This window comes from Schistocerca americana, chromosome 8, assembly GCF_021461395.2.
Source record: "Schistocerca americana isolate TAMUIC-IGC-003095 chromosome 8, iqSchAmer2.1, whole genome shotgun sequence".
NCBI lineage: Eukaryota > Metazoa > Arthropoda > Insecta > Orthoptera > Acrididae > Schistocerca > Schistocerca americana.
The window spans coordinates 194996547-195021022 of NC_060126.1; the positions used below are offsets into that span (position 1 = coordinate 194996547).

General features: G+C 41.5%; 1 protein-coding gene across 5 annotated transcripts in view; it reads left to right on the top strand.

Moving 5' to 3' along the window:
• LOC124544656 (inhibitor of nuclear factor kappa-B kinase subunit alpha) overlaps positions 1-24476 on the top strand; it is a 177210-nt gene that overhangs the window by 129910 nt on the left and 22824 nt on the right. For all 5 annotated transcript variants that reach the window (XM_047123274.1, XM_047123270.1, XM_047123273.1 and 2 more), the window contains one exon: positions 20934-21092. In XM_047123274.1, coding sequence (XP_046979230.1) covers positions 20934-21092 — 159 coding nt within the window. The remainder of the gene's footprint in view (positions 1-20933; positions 21093-24476) is intronic.

The following is a 24476-nucleotide window of genomic DNA, read 5'->3' on the forward strand; positions in this document are numbered from 1 at the left end:
TATATCCCTTTTAATTTGCTTGATATAAAACTCTCAATGGTTGTAAATACTATTTCTCTGAATCCAAGCCACATTTGTTTGACACATACATAATTAGTATGGAAGGAATAGAGACTAGGAAGGTGTCAATTTTCACTCTCCTTTTTAAACTGACTTATTGTGTATTTATTTCTAGTGGATTTTTATGTCACGGTATTCAATTTCCCTAGACATTGTGGGCTCTAATTTCTGTATCATCTGTGTTTTCAGATATATTTTTCCCACGTGGAATGTTTCCCTTTATTATATGTATGTATATAAAAAAACACAGATGATGTGACTTACCGAACGAAAGTGTTGGCAGGTCGATAGACACACAAACACAAACATACCCACGAAATTCAAGCTTTCGCAACGAACTGTTGCCTCATCAGGAAAGAGGGAAAGAGAGGGAAAGACGAAAGGATGTGGGTTTTAAGGGAGAGGGTAAGGAGGCATTCCAATCCCAGGAGCGGAAATACTTACCTTGAGGGAAAAAAGGACGGGTATACACTCGCGCACACACACACACACACACACACACACACACACACACACACACACACACACACACACACACACATCCATCCGCACATACACAGACACAAGCAGACATTTGTAAAAGGCAAATTTTACAAATGTCTGCTTGTGTCTGTGTATGTGCGGATGGATATGTGTGTGTATGTGTGCGAGTGTATACCCCTTTTTTCCCCCTAAGAAACCATTCATCCGATTGCGATGAAATTTTGGTGATTCGTTCTCCGTACGCCCACGAAGGTTCCTACCCGAAAAAAAAAAAAAGAAATAACACACATTCTTGAGGAGATATGACGTCATAAACAATGAGATGCCACCGCGGGAAAAATACCCAGATTTATGCATCCACTATTTGAGAATGAGAGCACTTAGCGATTAGCGACAAACGTTACATACAATTTCAAACCTTTACGAAAATTTTTTTCGCTGACAGCCCCCACAAAATAATGAAAGGAAAAAAGGTTGTCGCTTACTACATTTTCTCAGCATACCGTAAATCTGCCGCAGTAGGCATGACGTTTTAATGTATTATTTCGTTACTATTAACTCTAATCGCAACATATTTCGCATACAGTATCCACATATATCAGTAAATGCGCCAGCAAATTTATGTCTCTTTACGACATATAATTCAGGAGATATGACATGGTAATCATCGAGATGCGTGAAAAAGTGCCGCATCAGGCATGGCGTTTTGTTCTATTATTTCTTCACTACTAACACTATTCGCAACAAGTTTCGCAAACGTGTTAAAATAAAAGCAACTGCCTCTTCATTCATTTTGATAATGTTTCGCACCACTGCACAATAAAAACACGCAGAACAGTACAGCGCAAAACAATAACAAAGCAGACGACAATGGCTACCTTGTACAACACAGTCAGCTACATAATGTTGGCAGCAGTCGAAACTGCGTGCATACCGAAGCCTCCTGACGTTTACCGACTTCTGCCGATTCAGGACTAGGGAGAGGTCTACCATCTAAAAGTTTACACACTGTATGCAGAATTTTCGTACAAGAAGTTGTGTGATTAAAGGCAACCAGTCACCAAATAGATAAGCTTTGCGATGTTGATAGGCATTCAGATGTTCAATTGAAACTTACAGCTCAGCTTTTAAACTCACACATAGGCTGTGAAGTTGGGCATTCTCATGATACTTTGGCATATTTTCTGAAACTGATGTGAAAACACACCGCTGCACCAAATGTGTTTTTAATAATTTGTTGAACAGGTTTGAACCAAACACATGGACTGTAGACTTCCATCCTTTGGGAACTGAAAACCCAAGTACTACTTGTGTAGACAATTTTGTGAAAGCATCTCTGTTTATTGTGAAGACACTGTAACTCCACAAAAGAGAATAAAAGATTTTGTATTACAATGCTTCCTGTGCCCGTCACTTGCACTTACTTCTCAAAGTGTAAAGCTAAACATGTGTTGTCAGTTGAACTGAACACCTCCTGAAGCATCAAGGAATAGTTAGATTAGTAATGGAGGGAATAAAAATTGTACAGGGAGAGCAGAGATTAACTACAAAAAGCAGATTCAAGTGGATGTCAGTTGCAACATTTGTGCAGAAATTGAGAGACTTGAAGGGAATGAACTGGTGTGGAGAGCTGCATCAAACCAGTCTTTGTACTGAAGACCACAACAACTTGAAACTTTCCTGAAACATTTAAATAAAATAAGTTTGTTTTACATTATGGACAGAGTAAACTCCTTTTGCTATCTAATAGGATTCTGGAATAAGTAAGTAAAAGATTCATCTAGCGAACTATGTTGGAGAAAACCTGGAGAATATGAGAATATCTTCTTCTTTGCCAACTATACATTACACATCCTGTAAACTTCACTAGGGCTAAAGAGCAAGATTCGAGCGTTATGCCTCGTTTACACCAGAATGAATGGAAGTGAACACAAGCAAACAAACATTCACAAACAATTCAGTAATGTTCAATACAATTCACCTGTATTTCAGAACTAATATTTACAGTGGAGGGAACTCGCTTCAGGGTGCCCTCGATACAACAATTAAACACTGGTTATAGCTACAGTGAAAATGTGATATTCAGTTGGGATTATTTTGCATAGCTTGTGTCAATTTGAATAGATACTCGACTCATATACATACGGTTGCTGGCTGCTTCAGTGTACCCTCAATGTGTTGGAAAAAATACACTATCTAATCAAAAGTAACTAGGTCGGTTGAATTACAGCATTCTGTCATAGCGGATTTGCTATCCTGGAGGGGACAAGTATGTATCTGGTGTTCCACAATGCACTCCTGAACAAAAGTGTTGAGATTCAATCTACTTTCTTGTTTTGATGTTTGCAGAGATCTCTATATATGCTGAGATGAATATCTATTTTCTAGGAACGCAAATTGAAGGTGTTTCAGTTCCACTTGCAGGTTGCCGGCATCTGACAAGACCTCCAAAATGATCATTGTTTGTGCCAGATAGTGGTAACTAGTTCAGTGAACTTTCAAAATGTGAATTGTCCAAGTGTACCAACTAGTTGCCACTATCCAGCACAAACAGTTGGTATTCACCAAACCCATACCATCTCAGATGTCAAAAACCTGCATTTGGAATTGGAGCACCTCCAAACTGTGTTTGTAGAAAATGGATATTCCTCTCAGCACATACAAAGAGCACAACAAACATACAAATGACACGAAAGTGTCAGTGTTGCAAATCATATATATATGTCAAACGACACACGATGTTTAGCAGTGCATCATGGAGCACCAATGAAATACTCACCTCCTCCAAGACATCAAATCCACTATCGCAGAACACTGTAATTCTACTGGCCATATGATGAAATACAAAACAAAAATTGTGACCCAGACTTCAAACTTTTGGAACTCTGTTATCAATGGATAAGTGTGAATATGCCTAGCTGAGGACCAGTTAGATAATCCTTGGAATCTTGTTGCAGAAAAACTTTGTGTTCTGCAGTGTTAAATTTCACAGATAGTGTACTTGTTTGAAGTCAGTGGTAGACATAAAGCATTGTCTGAAATTGTAATAAATGCTTTCTCTGAAAATCATTTTGAACAAATGATTCAGGAGCCCAAATGAAGTGTATATAGTTGTGATAAATACTAGACATCTTTAAAACAAACTATCCTATGCAGATAGAGCATCAGGATGGTCACAGAAATTAGAGACCACAATGTCTAGGGAGATTGAATACCGTGACGTAAAAATCCACTAGAAATAAATACACAATAAGTCAGTTTAAAAAGGAGAGTGAAAATTGACACCTTCCTAGTCTCTATTCCTTCCATACTAATTATGTATGTGTCAAACAAATGTGGCTTGGATTCAGAGAAATAGTATTTACAACCATTGAGAGTTTTATATCAAGCAAATTAAAAGGGATATAGCTGGATACTACCCAACAAGCGGCAGCAGGAGAGCATGCATATTAAAGTATTTAAATTTGCAGACTTTCAGAGCCAGAGGCTCCTTTTGGAAGGAGAGTTGAAGGAGAAGGAAGAGGGGTGAAGGAAAAGGACTGGTGAGATTTAGGAAATGGGGACAGTTTGGAAAGATCGCCCAGATCCCCAGGTCATGGGAGACTACATACTGGACAGGCTGAGAAGGAAAGACTGACTGCTGGGGACTGCACCAGACAAGATTTGAGAACCTGAGAGTTTGCAGGTGGAAGAGAGGGTAATGCGCAAGACAGAGATTACTGCAAACCATTGTACATGAGTTAATAAAAATGGAAAACTAAGTGCATCATATGTGGTAGATGGGGGGGAGGGGGGGGGGGAGATAAGTCAGAAAACGAAATATAGAAAACTAAAAGAGAGTGAAGAAAAGGTATAGTTACTATGAAGAAATGCTGAGATGAGACCAAAAGGACTGACAACGGACATCAAAAAGGTTTAAAGAAGGGCAGCTTGTTTTCTGTAATTTCAAAATAGCGGGAGAGTGTCTCACAGATACAATAAGCACATTGAGATGGCAGTCCAACAATGGTGAAAAATGAACCATGGAACATGAAAGTAAGTAACTAATGGTTCGACAACATTCATACCTCTCAGTACCTGCTTTCTTTGGAATTAGAATTATTATATCTTTTTTAAAATCTGAGAGTATTTTGCGTATTTCATACATCTCGCTCACGAGATGGAAGAGTTTTGTCCTGGCTGGTTCTCCCAAGGCTGTCAGTAGTTCTAACGAAATGTTCTCTATGCCTGTGTCCTTGTTTTAACTTAGGTCTTTCAGTGAGGTGTCAAAGTTTTCTCGCAGTATCATGTCTCCTATCTTATCATCTACATCCTTTTCCATTTCTGTAATACTGCCCTCATGTACATCTCCCTTGCACAGGCTCTCTTTGTACTCCTTCCACCTTCCACATTTCTTTCTTTGCTTCGGACTGCTTTTCCATCTGAGTTCCTGATATTCATCCAGGTGGTTCTCCTTTTTCCAAAGGCCACTTTTAATTTTCCTGGAGAATGAATGTGTCTTTACCCTAGTGATACATGCTTCTAAATCCTTACATTTGTTCTCTAGCCATTCCTGTTTAGCCGTTTTGAACTTCCTGTCACTCTCACTTTTTAGACTTTGATCTTTAGATTTTTTGTCTTTTTAACTATGTCTCCTCCACTGCCTTCACTATTTCATCTCTCCCAACTACCCGTTCGTCTCTACTGTATTCCTTTACCCTGTTCTAGTCATCTGTTGTCTAATGCTCCCTCTGAGTCTCTCAACAACCAGGTTCTTTCAATTTATCCATATCCTACTCCTTAATTTTCTACATTTTTTGAATTTCTTCAGTTTTAATATGCAGTTCATAACAAATAACTTGTGGTCAGAATCCACATCTGCCTCTTCAGATATCTTACAGTTTAAAATGAGGCTGTGAAATCTCTGTCTTACCATTATATAATCAGTGCTAAACCTTCAGGTGTCACTACGTCTCTTCCACGTATACAACCTTCTTTCATGATTCTTAAACCAAGTGTTAATGATGATTAAATTACATTTTGTGCAAAATTCTACCAGGCGGCTTTCTCTTTCTTTCCTTTCCCCAGTCCATATTCACCTACTATTTTTCCATCTCTTCTTTTGCCCGCTACTGACTTTCAGTCCCCCACATCACTATTGAATTTTCATCTCCCTTGACTATCTGAATAATTTGTTTTGTAACCACTTCATCATCTGCAAAACTAATTGGTGTATAAACTTGTGCTACTGTGGTGGGGGTGGTCTTTGTGTCTATCTTGACTACAAAATGCATTCACTATGCTATTCATAGTAGCTTATCCACATTCCCGTTTTATTATTCGTTATTAAACATACACCTGCATTACCCCTGTTTGACTTTGTATTTATAACCCTGTATTCACTTGACCAGAAGTTCCTTTCCTCCTGGCATCGAACTTCCAAAATTCTCACTATACCTAACTTTAGCCTACCCATTTCCCTTTTTAAATTTTCTAATCTACCTGACCAGTTAAGGATCTGACATTTCACACTCTTGTCTGTGGAACACCAGTTTTGTTTCTCCTGGTAACAACATCCTTCTTAGAAGTCCCCACATGGAGATCCAAATGGGGTACTATTTCACTACTGGAATATTTTACCCAAGATGATGCCATCATTTAACCATACAGTAGAGCTGCATTCCCTTGGGAAAAATTACAGCTGTAGTGTGCCCTTGCTTTCAGCTGTTCGCAGCACCAGAACAGCAAGGCTGTTTTGGTTGATGTTTCAAGGACTGATCAGTCAATCATCCAGACTGTGGCCCCTGCAACTACTGAAAAGGCTGTTGTCCCACTTTAGGAACCTCATGTTTGTCTTGCCTCTCAACAGATATCCCTCCATTTTGATTGCACATATGGTATGGCTATCTGTATTGCAGGGACATGCAAGCCTCCCCACCAGTGGCAAGGTCCATGGTCCGTGGGTGCATCCTCCCCCAAAATGATTTAAAACATTCAGTTAGTGATTTGCATTCACCATTTTACTGTCTGGAGCGAATTTTTTATTGGTAATTCCTTTTGAATGAAAGAAAATGGTGAGGAGTGCCTTGAAACAGCTTTTCTGCAAGTCCGCATGCACACTTTTCGCTTTTAAAGATACTGGACCTTTCTATTCCAAGCTTTGGTGCTTTGTAAGTAGCTTGTACTGAAAATATTATGTTTTGTCAGCTGTTACGATGCAGATCTAGCGGCTGATCTTTTCATGTCTCTGCATTGTTCAACACTGCAGTCTTCTTGATAGTCACTGTGTGAGTGGTGCACAAAGCAACAATAGAACTTCTTCAACAAATTTTCAGTTATAATTTGGTGTACAGTTGTTTTAGGACTCCAGTGAGCAAATTAAGCTGATAGATGCACCATGATCGTTTCACAGAATTTCAGTCACTTTTTGAACATTTTCTTTGACTCGCTGTCAATTATGCACTTGGATGTGGATTATCTTCTATGCTTCATTTCTCAGACTGTGGCACTTTTACCCAATTTAAAACAAAACGTACTGTTCACACATTGCTCCATTGCTCCTTTCATGACCAAAGTTAAAAACATAGTCTTAATGTCCTGGTTATTATGAGCAGTGTGTGATACCAGCACAGTTAAATTGAAAATGGAAGGTAGTCAAAATACCATGCAAGTTAATTCATGTATCTGTTCAAAGATGGCATTAATAGTTACACAAATCTAAAATAGTATTTCAGGATCACTTGCAGGACCAGTAGATAATCTGTTGTGCTGATATAGCCTGAAAGGTTTACTGATTACCACAAAACACTTTTATTGTGTGCGTAACGGTAATTCGAGGGAGTTATCAGCTAAATCTATCATATTCAGAACAGAATGGGTTACTGGACCTTACAAATAATGTTACTGGTCTACATATATTTTGATACAGGACATCCCAGGAGAAATGGTCAGTATCCAGGGATATGACAGGAACAATTAATTGAAGCAAAAATGCCATGTGGGCATATGCCCTGTTCTGAATGGTTTCTGAGATAGAGCACATTTAATATACATTTGCTTTCATTTTTAATATACATTTGCTTTTAGGATATATATATATATATATAATAGAGGGAAACATTCCACGTGGGAAAAATATATCTAAAAAGAAAGATGATGAAACTTACCAAACAAAAGCGCTGGCAGGTCGATAGACACACTAACAAACACAAACATACACACAAAATTCTAGCTTTCGCAACCAATGGTTGCCTCGTCAGGAAAGAGGGAAGGAGAAGGAAAGACAAAAGGATATGGGTTTTAAGGGAGAGGGTAAGGAGTCATTCCAATCCCGGGAGCGGAAAGACTTACCTGTCCTTTTTTCCCCCTAAGGTAAGTCTTTCCACTCCTGGGATTGGAATGACTCCTTACCCTCTCCCTTAAAACCCATATCCTTTTGTCTTTCCTTCTCCTTCCCTCTTTCCTGACGAGGCAACCATTGGTTGCGAAAGCTAGAATTTTGTGTGTATGTTTGTGTTTGTTAGTGTGTCTATCGACCTGCCAGCGCTTTTGTTTGGTAAGTTTCATCATCTTTCTTTTTTTTTATATATATATATATATTCATTTCATTGTTGCCCTTATGGACAGTGTTTGAATTCGAAAATCACATGATGACACAATTTTCACTTCTTTCCTTTCTTCCTCTTCTCTTCCCAAAATCTCTTCATCCTTTGGCTGTGCTCCTGTTTCCTTTGCTCTGTCCATAATGTTCCTTTCTTCTTTCTCTCCTTTACAATAAATTTTGCGCTCCTAACTTTGTTTCTGAAGTATTTCCTGTCTCCTATCATTTGCCTGTTGATCCCTATCTGCCTTAAGTCTTCGTCTATTTCATGATACCAATTTGTTTTCTTGCTTGAGCTGTTTACTACATCAAAAATTTTCTTTGTAAGTCGGTTGTTGTCCATTCTCTGTATGTGCCCATAGAAAGTTAATCTGCGTTTTCTGATCGCGTCTGTTAGTCTGTCAGTGTGCTGGTACAGCTCTTTGGTAGGTCGCTTCATCCATATGCCATCTCTGTGAATTGGTCCAAATATTTTTCTGAGAATTTTGCGTTCTATTTTTTCTGTGTCTATGATGCCTGATGCTCCAATTGTGGTTGTTTCTGACGCGTACAATGCTTCTGGTAATACAACTGTTTTGTAGTGCCTAAGTTTGGCCTGCCTCGATATGCTTTTCTTATTATAATGTGACCATGTGAGTTTGTATGCCTTCTGGAGTTTCTTCGTTCGTTCCATGTTAGCCGCCTTGTTTGATCCTCCCATTTGTATGTACTCCCCTAAATACTTAAATTTTTCGACTCTTTCTACGGATCCATATACCGTATGCATGGTGTGTACATTGTTGGTCTGTCGTTCCATATATTGTGTCTTCTTGTAAGATACCTGCAGACCTGTTTTGGCAGCTATTTCATGCAAGCATTCCAGTGCTTCCTTTGCCTCCTGTGTATTATTGCTGAGTATGGCTATATCATCTGCAAATGCCAGACATTTTATGATTGTTTTGGTTTCACGTGTTCTTCCCAGCTGTATTCCTTTAACTTGTTCCTCCCACTGCTTGATAATTTTGTCTAACACCATGTTGAACAGGATTGGTGAGAGCCCGTCTCCTTGTCGGACACCTGTGTGTATGTGGAAGGGTTCCGAAATTTCTCCCATGAACTTAATCTTGGAGGTAGTGTCTGTAAGCGTCTGTTGTATAAGTGCCCTGGTTTTTCTGTCGATACCATATTCTTCCAGTACGTCAAAGAGTGTCTGTCTGTCTATGGAATCATATGCTTTTTTAAAGTCCACAAAGGTAACTACAGTGTTTCTTGCCTGTCTGACTTTCAAAAGTGTTCTCAAGTTCCAGATCTGTTCGATGCATGATCTCCCTTTTCTGAAGCCTGCCTGGTATTCCCCAATTTGCAGATCTGCTTGTGGTTCTAGTCTGTTTAATAGCACCTTAGAGAAAATTTTGTATGTAACTGGTACTAGCGAAATGCCTCTGTAATTGTTTGGATCTGACTTATCACCCTTTTTATGTAACGGATGGATCAATGCACATTTCCATTCCTCTGGCACTTTCTCTGTGATCCAAATTTCGGAGATAATCTTATGGATTTTTTTGGTGATGTTTTCATCTTGGAGTTTCCAGATCTCGGCGATAATACCATCTTCTCCGGCAGCTCTGTTATTTTTCATTTGTTTTATGATTTCCTCTATCTCTTCTATTGTGGGTGGATCAGAATCGGCATTAGATGTGGTCGTTTGGAATGTTAATTTTCCTGTAGGTTTTTTTGCAATTAAGAAATTTATCAAAGTAATGTTTGAGAATTTTACAGTTTTCTTTTGTGTTTGTTTCCAGGGATCCATCTGTTCTTCGGAAGCAAAGGCTAGGGGGTTGATAGCCCTTAATATTTTCTTTGAAAGTTCTGTAAAAATTTCTTGTGTTATTTCTTTTGAAATCTTCCTCAATTTCTTTTAGTCTGTTATTGTCGTATGCTCGTTTTTCCCTTCTGATTTCCTTCGATGCTAGTTTCTGAACTTCGTGAAATTCTTTCCATGTTTCTGAATTTCTGTAGCTACTGAACTTGTCCCATGCTTGCTTTCTTCTCTCAATGGCTTCATCACACTTTGCGTTCCACCACCTATGTTTGCGTTTTCTATGTGGTTGTCCCCAGCACATAGTCTTCTGAACTGCCTTCGCCAGATCTGTCCATGTGTCTATTGAGTGTCTATTAATTTCTTCAACGATTTTATCCCTGTTTATCTTCAAGTATTCCGGATCAGGTTTGACTATTTTGTTTTGCGCTGTCTGTTTCAGTCTTGGGATTGGCCTAATCTTAACTTGTAGCAAATAATGATCAGACTCGAAGACTCCTTTACGTGTTCTGACATTTAGAATTTCCCGCGAATTTTTCTTGGATATGGCCACATGATCAATCTGAAATTCTCCCCACACTGTGTTGGGTGCTTTCCATGTTGTAAGTTTTCGTCTTGGTTTTTGAAATTGTGTTGACATGATTTTGAGGTTAAAGTTTTGACAATATTTTATGAGGTGTTCCCCATTTCTGTTCGTGCGAATATGTGCTGAGTATGGGCCTGTTATTTCTCTGAATTTTCTCTCCTTACCAAGCTGCGCATTGAAATCACCCATTACAATTTTCACATGTCTTTCTGGTACGTTGTTAGTTACTTCCTCCATGTCTTCCCAGAAGTCTTCAATTTCTTGTGGCTTCTTTCTGTTATGGTCATTTGTAGGTGCATGTGCATTGATAATTGTGTATGCTTTATTACCTGATTTGAAGGACAGTGTCGAGATACGTTCTGATATTGAATTGAAGTCTATGATGTTATCCATGACTGATTTGTGTACTGCAAACCCTGTACCAAACAATAATGGTGTTCCTCTTCTGACAGCAGGTTTACCTTTGTAAATCCTGTAATATATATATATATATATATATATATATATATATATATATATATATATATATATATATATATATATATATAAAAAAACAAAGATGAGGTGACTTACCGAACGAAAGCGCTGGCAGGTCGATAGACACACAAACAAACACAAACATACACACAAAATTCAAGCTTTCGCAACAAACTGTTGCCTCATCAGGAAAGAGGGAAGGAGGGGGGAAGACGAAAGGAAGTGGGTTTTAAGGGTGAGGGTAAGGAGTCATTCCAATCCCGGGAGGGGAAAGATTTACCTTAGGGGGAAAAAAGGACAGGTATACACTCGCACACACACACACACACACACACACACACACACACACACACACACACACATACAGACACAAGCAGACATATTTAAAGACAAAGAGTTTGGGCAGAGATGTCAGTCGAGGCAGAAGTGTAGAGGCAAAGAAGTTGTTGAAAGACGGGTGAGGTATGAGTGGCGGCAACTTGAAATTAGCGGAGATTGAGGCCTGGCGGATAACGAGAAGAGAGGATATACTGAAGGGCAAGTTCCCATCTCCGGAGTTCGGATAGGTTGGTGTTGGTGGGAAGTACCCAGATAACCCGGACGGTGTAACACTGTGCCAAGATGTGCTGGCTGTGCACCAAGGCATGTTTAGCCACAGGGTGATCCTCATTACCAACAAACACTGTCTGCCTGTGTCCATTCATGCAAATGGACAGTTTGTTGCTGGTCATTCCCACATAGAATGCATCACAGTGTAGGCAGGTCAGTTGGTAAATCACATGGGTGCTTTCACATGTGGCTCTGCCTTTGATCGTGTACACCTTCCGGGTTACCGGACTGGAGTAGGTGGTGGTGGGAGGGTGCATGGGACAGGTTTTGCATCGGGGGCGGTTACAAGGATAGGAGCCAGAGGGTAGGGAAGGTGGTTTGGGGATTTCATAGGGATGAACTAACAGGTTACGAAGGTTAGGTGGACGGCGGATAGACACTCTTGGCGAAGTGGGGAGGATTTCATGAAGGATGGATCTCATTTCAGGGCAGGATTTGAGGAAGTCGTATCCCTGCTGGAGAGCCACATTCAGAATCTGGTCCAGTCCCGGAAAGTATCCTGTCACAAGTGGGGCACTTTTGTGGTTCTTCTGTGGGGGATTCTGGGTTTGAGGGGATGAGGAAGTGGCTCTGGTTATTTGCTTCTGTACCAGGTTGGGAGGGTAGTTGCGGGATGCGAAAGCTGTTGTCAGGTTGTTGGTGTAATGCTTCAGGGATTCCGGACTGGAGCAGATTCGTTTGCCACGAAGACCTAGGCTGTAGGGAAGGGACCGTTTGTTATGGAATGGGTGGCAGCTGTCATAATATAGGTACTGTTGCTTGTTGGTGGGTTTGATGTGGACGGACGTGTGAAGTTGGCCATTGACCAGGTGGAGGTCAACGTCAAGGAAAGTGGCATGGGATTTGGAGTAGGACCAGGTGAATCTGATGGAACCAAAGGAGTTGAGGTTGGAGAGGAAATTCTGGAGTTCTTCTTCACTGCGAGTCCAAATCATGAAGATGTCATCAATAAATCTGTACCAAACTTTGGGTTGGCAGACTTGGGTAACCAAGAAGGCTTCCTCTAAGCGACCCATGAATAGGTTGGCGTACGAGGGGCCTATCCTGGTACCCAGGGCTGTTCCCTTTAATTGTTGGTATGTCTGGCCTTCAAAAGTGAAGAAGTTGTGGGTCAGGATGAAGCTGGCTAAGGTAATGAGGAAAGAGGTTTTAGGTAGGGTGGCAGGTGATCGGTGTGAAAGGAAATGCTCCATCGCAGCGAGGCCCTGGACGTGTGGAATATTTGTGTATAAGGACGTGGCATCAATGGTTACAAGGAAGGTTTCCGGGGGTAACAGATTGGGTAAGGATTCCAGGCGTTCAAGGAAGTGGTTGGTGTCTTTGTAATGTAATGGGTTGAAGGTGTTGATCTACGTAGGCAGAGATACGTTCTGTGGGGGCTTGGTAACCAGCTACAATGGGGCGGCCGGGATGATTGGGTTTGTGGATTTTAGGAAGAAGGTAGAAGGTAGGGGTGCGGGGTGTCGGTGGGGTCAGGAGGTTGATGGAGCCAGGTGAAAGGTTTTGCAGGGGGCCTAAGGTTCTGAGGATTCCTTGAAGCTCCGCCTGGACATCGGGAATGGGGTTACCTTGGCAAACTTTGTATGTGGTGTTGTCTGAAAGCTGACGCAGTCCCTCAGCCACATACTCCCGACGATCAAGTACCACGGTCGTGGAACCCTTGTCCGCCGGAAGAATGACGATGGATCGGTCAGCCTTCAGATCACGGATAGCCTGGGCTTCAGCAGTGGTGATGTTGGGTGAAGGATTAAGGTTTTTTAAGAAGAAAAATGATCCTAATCCTACTCCTAATGATCCAACTCCCCAAGACACCATCCAAATTGAACCCTGCCTGTAACAGTTCCGTCCTCCGTCACAGCGAGACCCACCTCCTCTTCCTCAAAATCACCCTCTCCAAACCTTCCAGGAATTTCTGACTTCCAGCCTTGCATCTCAATCCTTCTTAAAAAACCTTAATCCTACTCCCAACATCACCACTGCTGAAGCCCAGGCTGTCCGTGATCTGAAGGCTGACCGATCCATTGTCATTCTTCCGGTGGACAAGGGTTCCACGACCGTGGTACTTGATCGTCGGGAGTGTGTGGCTGAGGGACTGCGTCAGCTTTCAGACAACACGACATACAAAGTTTGCCAAGGTAACCCCATTCTCGATGTCCAGGCGGAGCTTCAAGGAATCCTCAGAACCTTAGGCCCCCTGAAAGCCTTTCACCTGACTCCATCAACCTCCTGACCCCACCGACACCCCGCACCCCTACCTTCTACCTTCTTCCTAAAATCCACAAACCCAATCATCCCGGCCGCCCCATTGTAGCTGGTTACCAAGCCCCCACAGAACGTATATCTGCCTACGTAGATCAACACCTTCAACCCATTACATGCAGTCTTCCATCCTTCATCAAAGACACCAACCACTTCCTTGAACGCCTGGAATCCTTACCCAATCTGTTACCCCCGGAAACCTTCCTTGTAACCATTGATGCCACGTCCTTATACACAAATATTCCACACGTCCAGGGCCTCGCTGCGATGGAGCATTTCCTTTCACACCGATCACCTGCCACCCTACCTAAAACCTCTTTCCTCATTACCTTAGCCAGCTTCATCCTGACCCACAACTTCTTCACTTTTGAAGGCCAGACATACCAACAATTAAAGGGAACAGCCATGGGTACCAGGATGGCCCCCTCGTACGCCAACCTATTCATGGGTCGCTTAGAGGAAGCCTTCTTGGTTACCCAAGTCTGCCAACCCAAAGTTTGGTACAGATTTATTGATGACATCTTCATGATTTGGACTCACAGTGAAGAAGAACTCCAAAATTTCCTCTCCAACCTCAACTCCTTTGGTTCCATCAGATTCACCTGGTCCTACTCCAAATCCCATGCCACTTTCCTTGACGTTGACCTCCACCTGTCCAATGGCCAATTTCACACGTCCGTCCACATCAAACCCACCAACAAGCAACAGTACCTCCATTATGACAGCTGCCACCCATTCCACATCAAACGGTCCCTTCCCTACAGCCTAGGTCTTCGTGGCAAACGAATCTGCTCCAGTCCAGAATCCCTGAATCATTACACCAACAACCTGACAACAGCTTTCGCATCCCGCAACTATCCTCCCGACCTGGTACAGAAGCAAATAACCAGAGCCACTTCCTCATCCCCTCAATCCCAGAATCCCCCACAGAAGAACCACAAAAGTGCCCCACTTGTGACAAGATACTTTCCGGGACTGGACCAGACTCTGAATGTGGCTCTCTAGCAGGGATACGACTTCCTCAAATCCTGCCCTGAAATGAGATCCATCCTTCATGAAATCCTCCCCACTCAGCCAAGAGTGTCTTTCTGCCATCCACCTAACCTTCGTAACCTGTTAGTTCATCCCTATGAAATCCCCAAACCACCTTCCCTACCCTCTGGCTCCTATCCTTGTAACCGCCCCCGATGCAAAACCTGTCCCATGCACCCTCCCACCACCACCTATTCCAGTCCGGTAACCCGGAAGGTGTACACGATCAAAGGCAGAGCCACGTGTGAAAGCACCCACGTGGTCTACCAACTGACCTGCCTACACTGTGATGCATTCTATGTGGGAATGACCAGCAACAAACTGTCCATTCGCATGAATGGACACAGGCAGACAGTGTTTGTTGGTAATGAGGATCACCCTGTGGCTAAACATGCCTTGGTGCACAGCCAGCACATCTTGGCACAGTGTTACACCGTCCGGGTTATCTGGATACTTCCCACCAACACCAACCTATCCGAACTCCGGAGATGGGAACTTGCCCTTCAGTATATCCTCTCTTCTCGTTATCCGCCAGGCCTCAATCTCCGCTAATTTCAAGTTGCCGCCACTCATACCTCACCTGTCTTTCAACAACTTCTTTGCCTCTACACTTCTGCCTCGACTGACATCTCTGCCCAAACTCTTTGTCTTTAAATATGTCTGCTTGTGTCTGTATGTGTGGATGGATATGTGTGTGTGTGTGTGTGTGTGTGTGTGTGTGTGTGTGTGTGCGAGTGTATACCTGTCCTTTTTTCCCCCTAAGGTAAATCTTTCCCCTCCCGGGATTGGAATGACTCCTTACCCTCACCCTTAAAACCCACTTCCTTTCGTCTTTCCTTCTCGTTCCCTCTTTCCTGATGAGGCAACAGTTTGTTGCGAAAGCTTGAATTTTGTGTGTATGTTTGTGTTTGTTTGTGTGTCTATCGACCTGCCAGCGCTTTCGTTCAGTAAGTCACCTCATCTTTGTTTTTATATATAATTTTTCCCACGTGGAATGTTTCCCTCTATTTTTTTTATATAATCTCTCTCTCTCTCTCTCTCTCTCTGTGTGTATGTGTGTGTGTGTGTGTGTGTGTGTGTGTGTGTGTGTGTGTGTGTGTGTGTGTGTGTGAGCGCGCGCTTTCAGTCTCTTTTTTCAGGATGTTTTTCTGCCATTAAACTAGCCTATTGAGTGCACAGTTGTCCATAGTGTGTAATGCACTGCCACTCCTCAAATTCACATCTGTATGGTGAGAACAGCACCCTAACACAGGTGTTGCTGAGTGAATGTATGAGACTTCATAGTACTATCAGACTAGTGGACATGTTTGAGGGCAGTTCTACCTATGCAGTTTAGAGAAAATTGTGGTGAGGGGGCTAAGGTATCCAAATAGCACGGGGTGCTCTAACACTACCCCACTTGGATTACGGAAGCCTGGCCTATAATTTGGCAGGCCGTATGATAATACATCATCTAGTTGAACACTGTGTGGCCAGACCTGCAACTGGCAGCTGGTGGATGGGTCCTGTAGACAGTCTTTTGACAGAAGGCAGACATCCCCTTAGAGATTCGACAGCTACAGCTATTACTTAACTCTGCTGTCCAACAGCTTATCTTCAAACACCCTTCAGACCAACATACTCCTGATATCTGCTCCTCTACAAAACAGACATGTGACTCTTTATCACATTAATTCTCATAACACAGCAACTTGGAGGTCCCTTGCCCACAACTTCACCTAAATCTGTGCCCCAGGCTGAAATACATTACTAACCCATCTATTCTATGGTGACTGTTTTATTCAACAGTGAATGAATTACAGAGTTGGGAAATAATTTGTCGATAAATCATGTGTTGGTGGCCAAATGGGCTCTGCCCCTGCACACACAGGTGACAATGAACAGCAGTCCCTATAGAAATGTATTGTGTTTACTGCACAACCATTTGCCATATGTGAGCTCTTAGATACATCTGCATCTGATCACATGAGTCTTACCTAATTTGCAGTGATGGACTGAGCAGTTTACAAGCTATAATTCAGTGCTACCCCCACACCCACAAGTATTGTCCGCTGCAGACCTTCTCTCTGAGCTCCAAAACACTGGAAGGCTGATTCTATTTATCTGTACCCCTAGCCAAGTCAGAATCCCAAGAAATGAACTCGCAGATTATTTGGCCAAGAGGACTACCAAAAAGAACAGCCTAGAATTAAAGATACCAGCCTCATACTTATGGAAAACACTATCACAACAACTTCTAGGGCCATGGTAAATACTTGGGGCATCCGAAATCCCAAGGGCAAGCAATTTTACCAGTAAAGCCCAAAAGTGATGGGAGCACTAAGAAATAAGTCAATGAGGCAAAAATACTGGCCCCTTGACAACTCAATAACAACTCTTCTGGATGCAGAATGGGATATAAGTCCATGGCACACTGTATGTTGGCCGTTTGTTTAAAATTGCTGGAAAGACATGTGGCATTGTTTGGCCGGTGAATCACCAGCAGAGGAGTGGCCTACAGATGAGACAAAATAGGAGAAATGATGCTGAACTTCTGCCAACATCATAACTTGAATTTTCACATGTCAAAGTGAATAGGGCAAGGCGAACAAAATTTAGGTACTGATAACAGCTTAATGGAGACAGGCTTCAAAATTTTCTGCCTGGTCCATGGTATTTTCAAACAGCTGGTCATATTACCACAGCAAAGAGTATAAATCTTGAAAGGATTGGAATGCAAAAATGTGAAAGGCCAACAGTTAATTTACTATTAACAACACTAGCTACTTTTCCACGTTGTTATAATCTGCTGACATGGAGAACTGCCCCTGCAATGGAATATGCTGTTTACTATAGGACTGCCCAAGAGCCCTTATGTGTCTAGGTTAACTAGCCTGACCATTACTCTCATGTCTACCTTAAACTTATTGTTACATTCCATCCTGGATTTTCCATTGTTTGATTAAACTTAGTTGGCTGCTCATTCACAACCAAAGTAAGTGTAATATGCTGGGTGACACTTGGGGAGCGTCGGAGACTGCATCTGAGTCCAGGTAAAGCACTGGGGCCTCTCATGAATGTCTTGCAGTTTACTGACTGTCACAAACTGATGCCAAATGGTCTTCTTTCTGGCTTATCCCATACATGCTGTCAACAATGCATGGACAATCCTATCTAATATGCACATCAAATGAATACTGGGGTAGGACTACTGAATTGCCCGTGGAGTGTAAACAGATGCGGGGAAAGAGTGCAATCATTGTTGCGAGGAATGACAGTGACTCTTCGACTTACTTGCACTGACTGAGCTTACTGAGGGCAAAGCTGGACAGCAGCGTGATGTCGCCATATATGAATTGTCAAAGGCACCGTCACATGGCAGCTCAGCAGAGGGCACAATGGTCTTACCAATACCTCAGGTCGCAGGAGAATGTTCACCAAACTTTGCCACTTGCAAGTTGGTGGAAAGGACATCCTGTGCCACTGCGGTATGTTCATGTGATCTAGGCAACTTTCACTAAGAAGAGTCAGACAAGGCCAGTTCCCAATTTGGACTCAGGGTCGAGTGCTGACCAGATGATCATATCCCTAATTAGCAAGTTTGCATATGAGGCAGTACATTGGGACACTCTAACAAGACCCCTGCATGAGGGACATTGCAAGTCAGCGACCCACACTGCATACGTCTTCCCGGTCACTTGCGGTTCTGGGTAAACTGCAACGTGCACCAACTACATGGGTTTGATGCCCAAATTACTGCATGAGCAGGTGATGGAGGTCACAGCCCTTGTAAAGGGCTTCAAATTTTGGACAATTTTGTAAAACCTTGCACTTCTGCGCAACAACAAGGCAGCCGTGTAGGTTGAATTGATGATAAGTCGTACCTGCCCCTACAGGAAGAATCGGCACAAGTAAGTCTTCCTCCTTTCTGTAGACTCATCAAAACTGGCAAATGATGTTAGAGGTGGTCGGGAGAAGGCTTCTGTTTAGGTTTCTGGCCTGCTGCCAGTGTGGTACGAGAGCGTATCAGTTCTGCATTCTGTTTGAGCAGCTCATGCAGCTGCTCCAGCCTGATGTTCTTGCTTCTGGAGGCGTAACTGTTCCTGTCAGCATTGCGTAAATACCAGGTCCTTGGTGGCCATAAATTAATACTATGAAAAAAATAAAAATGTCACATGCATAAGAACATTATCAGTCTCCTGTTTTGTATTTGCGCAGGCGTGATAATGTCGCAAAACCATCCGGTTGACTTGCACAAATGTCACAGTTGTAGCCGATGGTGGTTACTTGACTCTGGAAAAAGGGGCTGGATCGTGGAAGAGGAAAAACTCAATGTGTGGGTCGCTCTATGGGGGAGCAGTGTGTCCAAATACAGCATAGAGACTGGCACAGAGAAAAGCACAGAACTTGACCACCACAGATGACCATAACAACTAGCATATGGAACCAAGAGCATGGTGCAGTGTGAAAGACAGGTCTGTGTTAGTCGATCTCATTGTAAGAAGTGACTGGCACGATTTATCACCACCAACGAGTAAACATTTTAGTCAATGGTGTTGTCCATACGAGTCTCTGTGTACATTGTCTGTGGTAGCTTTTCATACAATTCTGCTGCGAGACCCAAGACAGCTTGTGTGTCCTTTTATATGTCCACAGGTGGAATACTAATATGTCCAAGCAGTCAACATAGTTTTAGACTTTATCTGACAGTGTGACTTAACCATATTTGAAGATCAGACAATGTAACCTTGTTGGTCACCTCCTGAGGGGCTTCCCCATGGCTGGTGATTTGGTGTGACACCTCCCTTTAATTTGTTTATTCTTCTACATCCCCCATCAATTTTACTAAGAGTGTTACTTTATTTACTCCTACCATTAAAATATCTCAAGTCCTTTATAATTCACTGTGGCCCAATGGTGGAATGCAGAAAGATATCATCTCATCACTTGGTATTTCCCTGAGGACATCGGCGTGTTTTCAGCTAGCCTACTTCCCCCATCTCAGGGTACTTTATCTTTTTATAGCTGGTTGTATCCACTGATTCTATTTTTGCATCCCAAATGAACATCTAATGGTAGTTCTGGCTGTCCATCTCATTTACTTAAGAATAATTTTATTGCTTTGACACTCCCAGGATAGAGGAACCAATGAAATGGTAGTTTTGTCCCTAAAACTCGTTAATGAATCAATCCGTATAGCACAACATTGTTCATTGCTGTTGGCCATAATGACCAGCATGCTTCGTCACTGGATTGTTTCGTGTGTCCACACTCACAGGTTCGTGGTGGCAATTCATAGTTGTGGACATTTTGTGTTTCTACAGGGAGCCATAGAGGGCCAAAAATTATGTTGGAAGACAGATTTTAATTTGTACATTAAATAACTTACGATTTTGTGTGTAAGTACTACTATGAGAGGATGAGATTGACAGGAGGAAAAAGCATGGTAGGTTGCATCAAACCAGTCATAAGACCAAGAGTTTTCTTGTGTGGTTAGTATATGTGGTTGAATCCAGAAATGTGAGAGGTTGTTGCATGAGATAAATGTTTGTGAATCAGTCTTAATGAAACATCCCCCTCCTACACACACACACACACACACACACACACACACACACATTCAGCTGCAGTAAATATAAAGTTACCATAAAAAAATTTCTGGCAGAAAATGTAATGAAAGAGATAAAGAGATACGGCAGTTTCTCACAAAACAGAGGGGTGGCGGGGCAAGGGGGAGGGTGATGTAGACTTGCTGGGGAAATAAATTATTTTGAAGCTGAAAGGTCCATTCTTCCTGAGATCGCCTTCGTACAGCTATTTATGTAGTAGTGTGACAATAACATCCTTCACTGTTTTGTCACTTCATTTCTGTGAATAAAATGCATTTTTTTTTTTTTTTACAGGTTAGCCATTGTAGCAAACAAAGCCTTGACTCATCAGTTCTCTTTGTTTTTGTTATTAAAAACATTTCAGTTATTCACATTACTGTGAATCTTTTCAGTGCTTTCTCTGTATTTCATTTAATGTTTTGTTTATGCAATGTCATGTTTAAAGTGCTTTTTCTGTTACAGATCAGAAAGTGGACTGAAGTGTTATGATCAGCTTCGTCGACGTTCAAGAGAAAGTAGGCAACAGAAATCAGATTGTATTGAAATGCTCAAGATTGTCTACAGCTGTTTAAAACGAAGAGATGCTTTGTTAAGAGACAAGGCATTTTCTGAACAGTTAACGTAAGTTTGCAAACAATGTAAAACAGATATGTGCGTCATGTTTATGAGAGTAAATCAGTAATACTGTCAGACTCTTGAAATTGTTTCGTTGTGCGTCATCCATTTAAAAAAATAAAAAAAAGTGTAGAGTTAAATAGCTACATTACAAGGGGAACCTTTGAAACTTTAATTTCTTCATCCTGACAGTGGAGTTGGATGACTTCACAGAGGTATATTGGGAGGGAGGTGGGGGCAATAAACATTTAGCGGTTTTCTCTCATTTGCACCCTCTGCCAGGCACTTAAATGTGATTTGCAGAGCATCCATGTAAGTAACCAGATGCAGAACAAAACACAGTTTTGCTGTCAGATACTTCTGAACAGAAATAAAGAAGCATAATATTATTAAATGTTATTTTAGATGTAAGTAATTTAACCCCCGAATGGGCACACCTACGTGTAAAGTATGCCAACCATGTCTAACATTGTTTTGTACTGTTCCATTGTTGTTTTACAATTGTGAGCCTGTACTTATCCCTTTCTTATTGCTTCAACTAATTTTGTCATAATGTTCAAGTGACCAGCAGTAATGTAAAATAAACAACCAGCTAGGTGAGAAAAAATTTATGATCTGTGCAATGAAATGTCAGATTCCGAGGTAACTGTACAAGCCCATAATGAGGCAGTTGTCTGCAACGTAATAAGTAATCAAATAAGCGTTTTGGTGGGATCTGATGCAACTGTGCTGTGTAATGCTCTGAGTGGGTCATTACTATGAGGTAACATTTGTCTGCAGCAACAGAATGATACAATGAAAGTTTATTTTATTAGTGTTTAATTGAACAGTGATTTAGCTGATACAATATAAGTTTATTGTATCATTGTTTAATTAAACAATAATTAAACTGTTTTTGGTCATACATGTTTACCTTGGTAGCATAAAGATGGCTATTCACTACATGTGTATAAAGTACTCCACATGCTCTCTCATGTTATGAAAATTGACATGGCTGAGCAAAAGTTGTACATCCATCTGTATGATAAAAAATCGAACATATTTTTGTAAGCAAGCAGTATATCGTTTGCTGTGTAACTCATACATTCAATTTAACATAGTCAAAATAAAATGTTAGAGACTTTGTTATTGCTCAGTGCTAGTTCATGATTTATTAGATATCCAAAATAAGCATTAGTTATTAGACAAACACAGTAACTGTTTTAGATGATTGGGGTCACATAATACAATTTATGTCATAACTTCAAGGAAACAGTTGCAATAGTACATAAATCTCAGTTACTTATAAAATTTATCATTTAATAATACAGTACAGATTTGAAGATGATATACTCCTCTGAAGGAATTCTTTGAGACTACAGACTTGTTTAATAATAAAAAATTCTTCCAGTGCCATTTGGAAGCACCTTGCTTTTAAACTTCTTGATGACATTGGTTGTTTTGATCCCCACATAACAGGAGCTGTTATCTGCAACTTGTGTGTTATGCTTTGCCAGGTGATATTCGCAAGTTAGATTTACAAATGTGTAATGATAGCTGTGTGAGTTATTTCTTTCTCATAGACATTTGTTTACTTAAGTCATTATAAATCTGACTTCATCCACTCTCCACTGCCTTATTTTGACGGACAATTGCTCTGTTCATATGTTGGACTGTAGCCTATCACCATACTTCAATTCCATATGTGTAATATGGAAACATTATTGCAAAATATATCATACACCTATGTTCATAGTTGAAAACTTGTGATGATGTCCTTATTGTATTAGCTGAGTTTCGTAATTTTTGGTACAAAAATCAATGTGAAATTTGTATGAGAAGTAGATGTCTACCATCCCACCATGAAAGCTGTTTCCTCCAATTTTACATTGCCTGACAAAAACATTAAACAACCAGTAGGTGGGGTCAAATGTCAATTTAAGTTCGTACACATCCACACCATCTGGAGTTATGTAATTGATTAGAGTTGCATATCTCTGTACAGTAGAATTGTTTGTGTTTAGTGGTGCTACCAGATCTAGTGGGGTATATAAGGCATGTGGACAGTGTGGGATGTTGAGTGGTTACAGTAAAGAATACAGAGGTGCTGCTTACTTGTGTTAGACAACATTACTGTTATCTGACAGACTTTAAAGAGGGTCTCACGGTAGGTCTCCATTTGGCTGGCTGGTTGAATCAGACAATATCTAGATATGTGGGGCATTTAGATGTGACAGTGGCTATTGTTCGACCACTCGGGATGTGGTGACAATTATACACATTATCAAGGTTCCTGTCAACTATGTCTGACTGCTTCAAGGGAGGATTGCTGTATTGTGCACCAAGCACATCTTAACTCCTTCACATTGGCACTGCCATCCACTAACCAATAATGAACTTCTTGTAACATTCTGCATCATCCTGCACAATTGATTGGAGACTACTAGTAGCCACACTAGGGAATTATGATTCAATGCACAGGTTGACGTTAACACTTCAACAAAAACGGGTGCATTTGGAACGGTATCATCACCAAGAAGCATGGACTGCTGATGAATAGTGTCATATTCTGTTCAGTGATGAATCGTGGCTCTGCAATACCCCAGATGGCCATCACGGCAAGCATGGGGATGATCTTGTGAGAGGTCCCATTCATCTAGTGTTTTGGAGAGAGACAACAGTGGCATTGTTTCTCCTGGTTCATTGTATGGAAAACCATTGGCTATGTCTTCAGGTCACAGCTGATAGTGACTGAAGTAACTCATAGCACATTGGTACCGAGTGTCTGCAATGTCTCCCTGAAGTGGCAAGATCCGTGTGTCTTGTCTTGCGCGCTTGAAAGGTTGGCAGCACATGCAAGTCTTGCCTGCAGTGATAGTGACAATGTACCACATGCGTTACAGCTGTTAGTTGTGTTATTGTCTAGCTCTTGTGTACGCTGAGTGTGGTGAGACTGCATACTCTTGCAGAGAGAGTGTTTTTAGTAGAAGAGGTTTTCTGTGCATGAGGAAGCATTACGGAGCATGTGAAGCGGCAATTTATTTTGTGTGTTCCTGCTTCGAGGTGTCCACATTGTGACACTGTAGGTGATTTTATTTGCAAATTCCAGACAACAGGTTCAGTTAATTATACACCATGAACCGGTATGCCCACAATTTTAGCTGAGTGGAAGCTTGACAACATTTCGGACATTATGTTATGGAGTCCAGAAAAGTCAGTGAAGAGCTTATCACAAGAGGCAAAGGTCTCTTGTAGGACAGCGCATGAGGCTGTAACCAAAGAACTGGGGATGTACCCATATAAAATTATAAAATTACGGCTGTGCAGCTATTACATTATACGGACCATTCAGAACAAACAGTTATTGTGAATGGTTTCAGGAATTTGTTAACTGACAAGTCACTGTTTTAA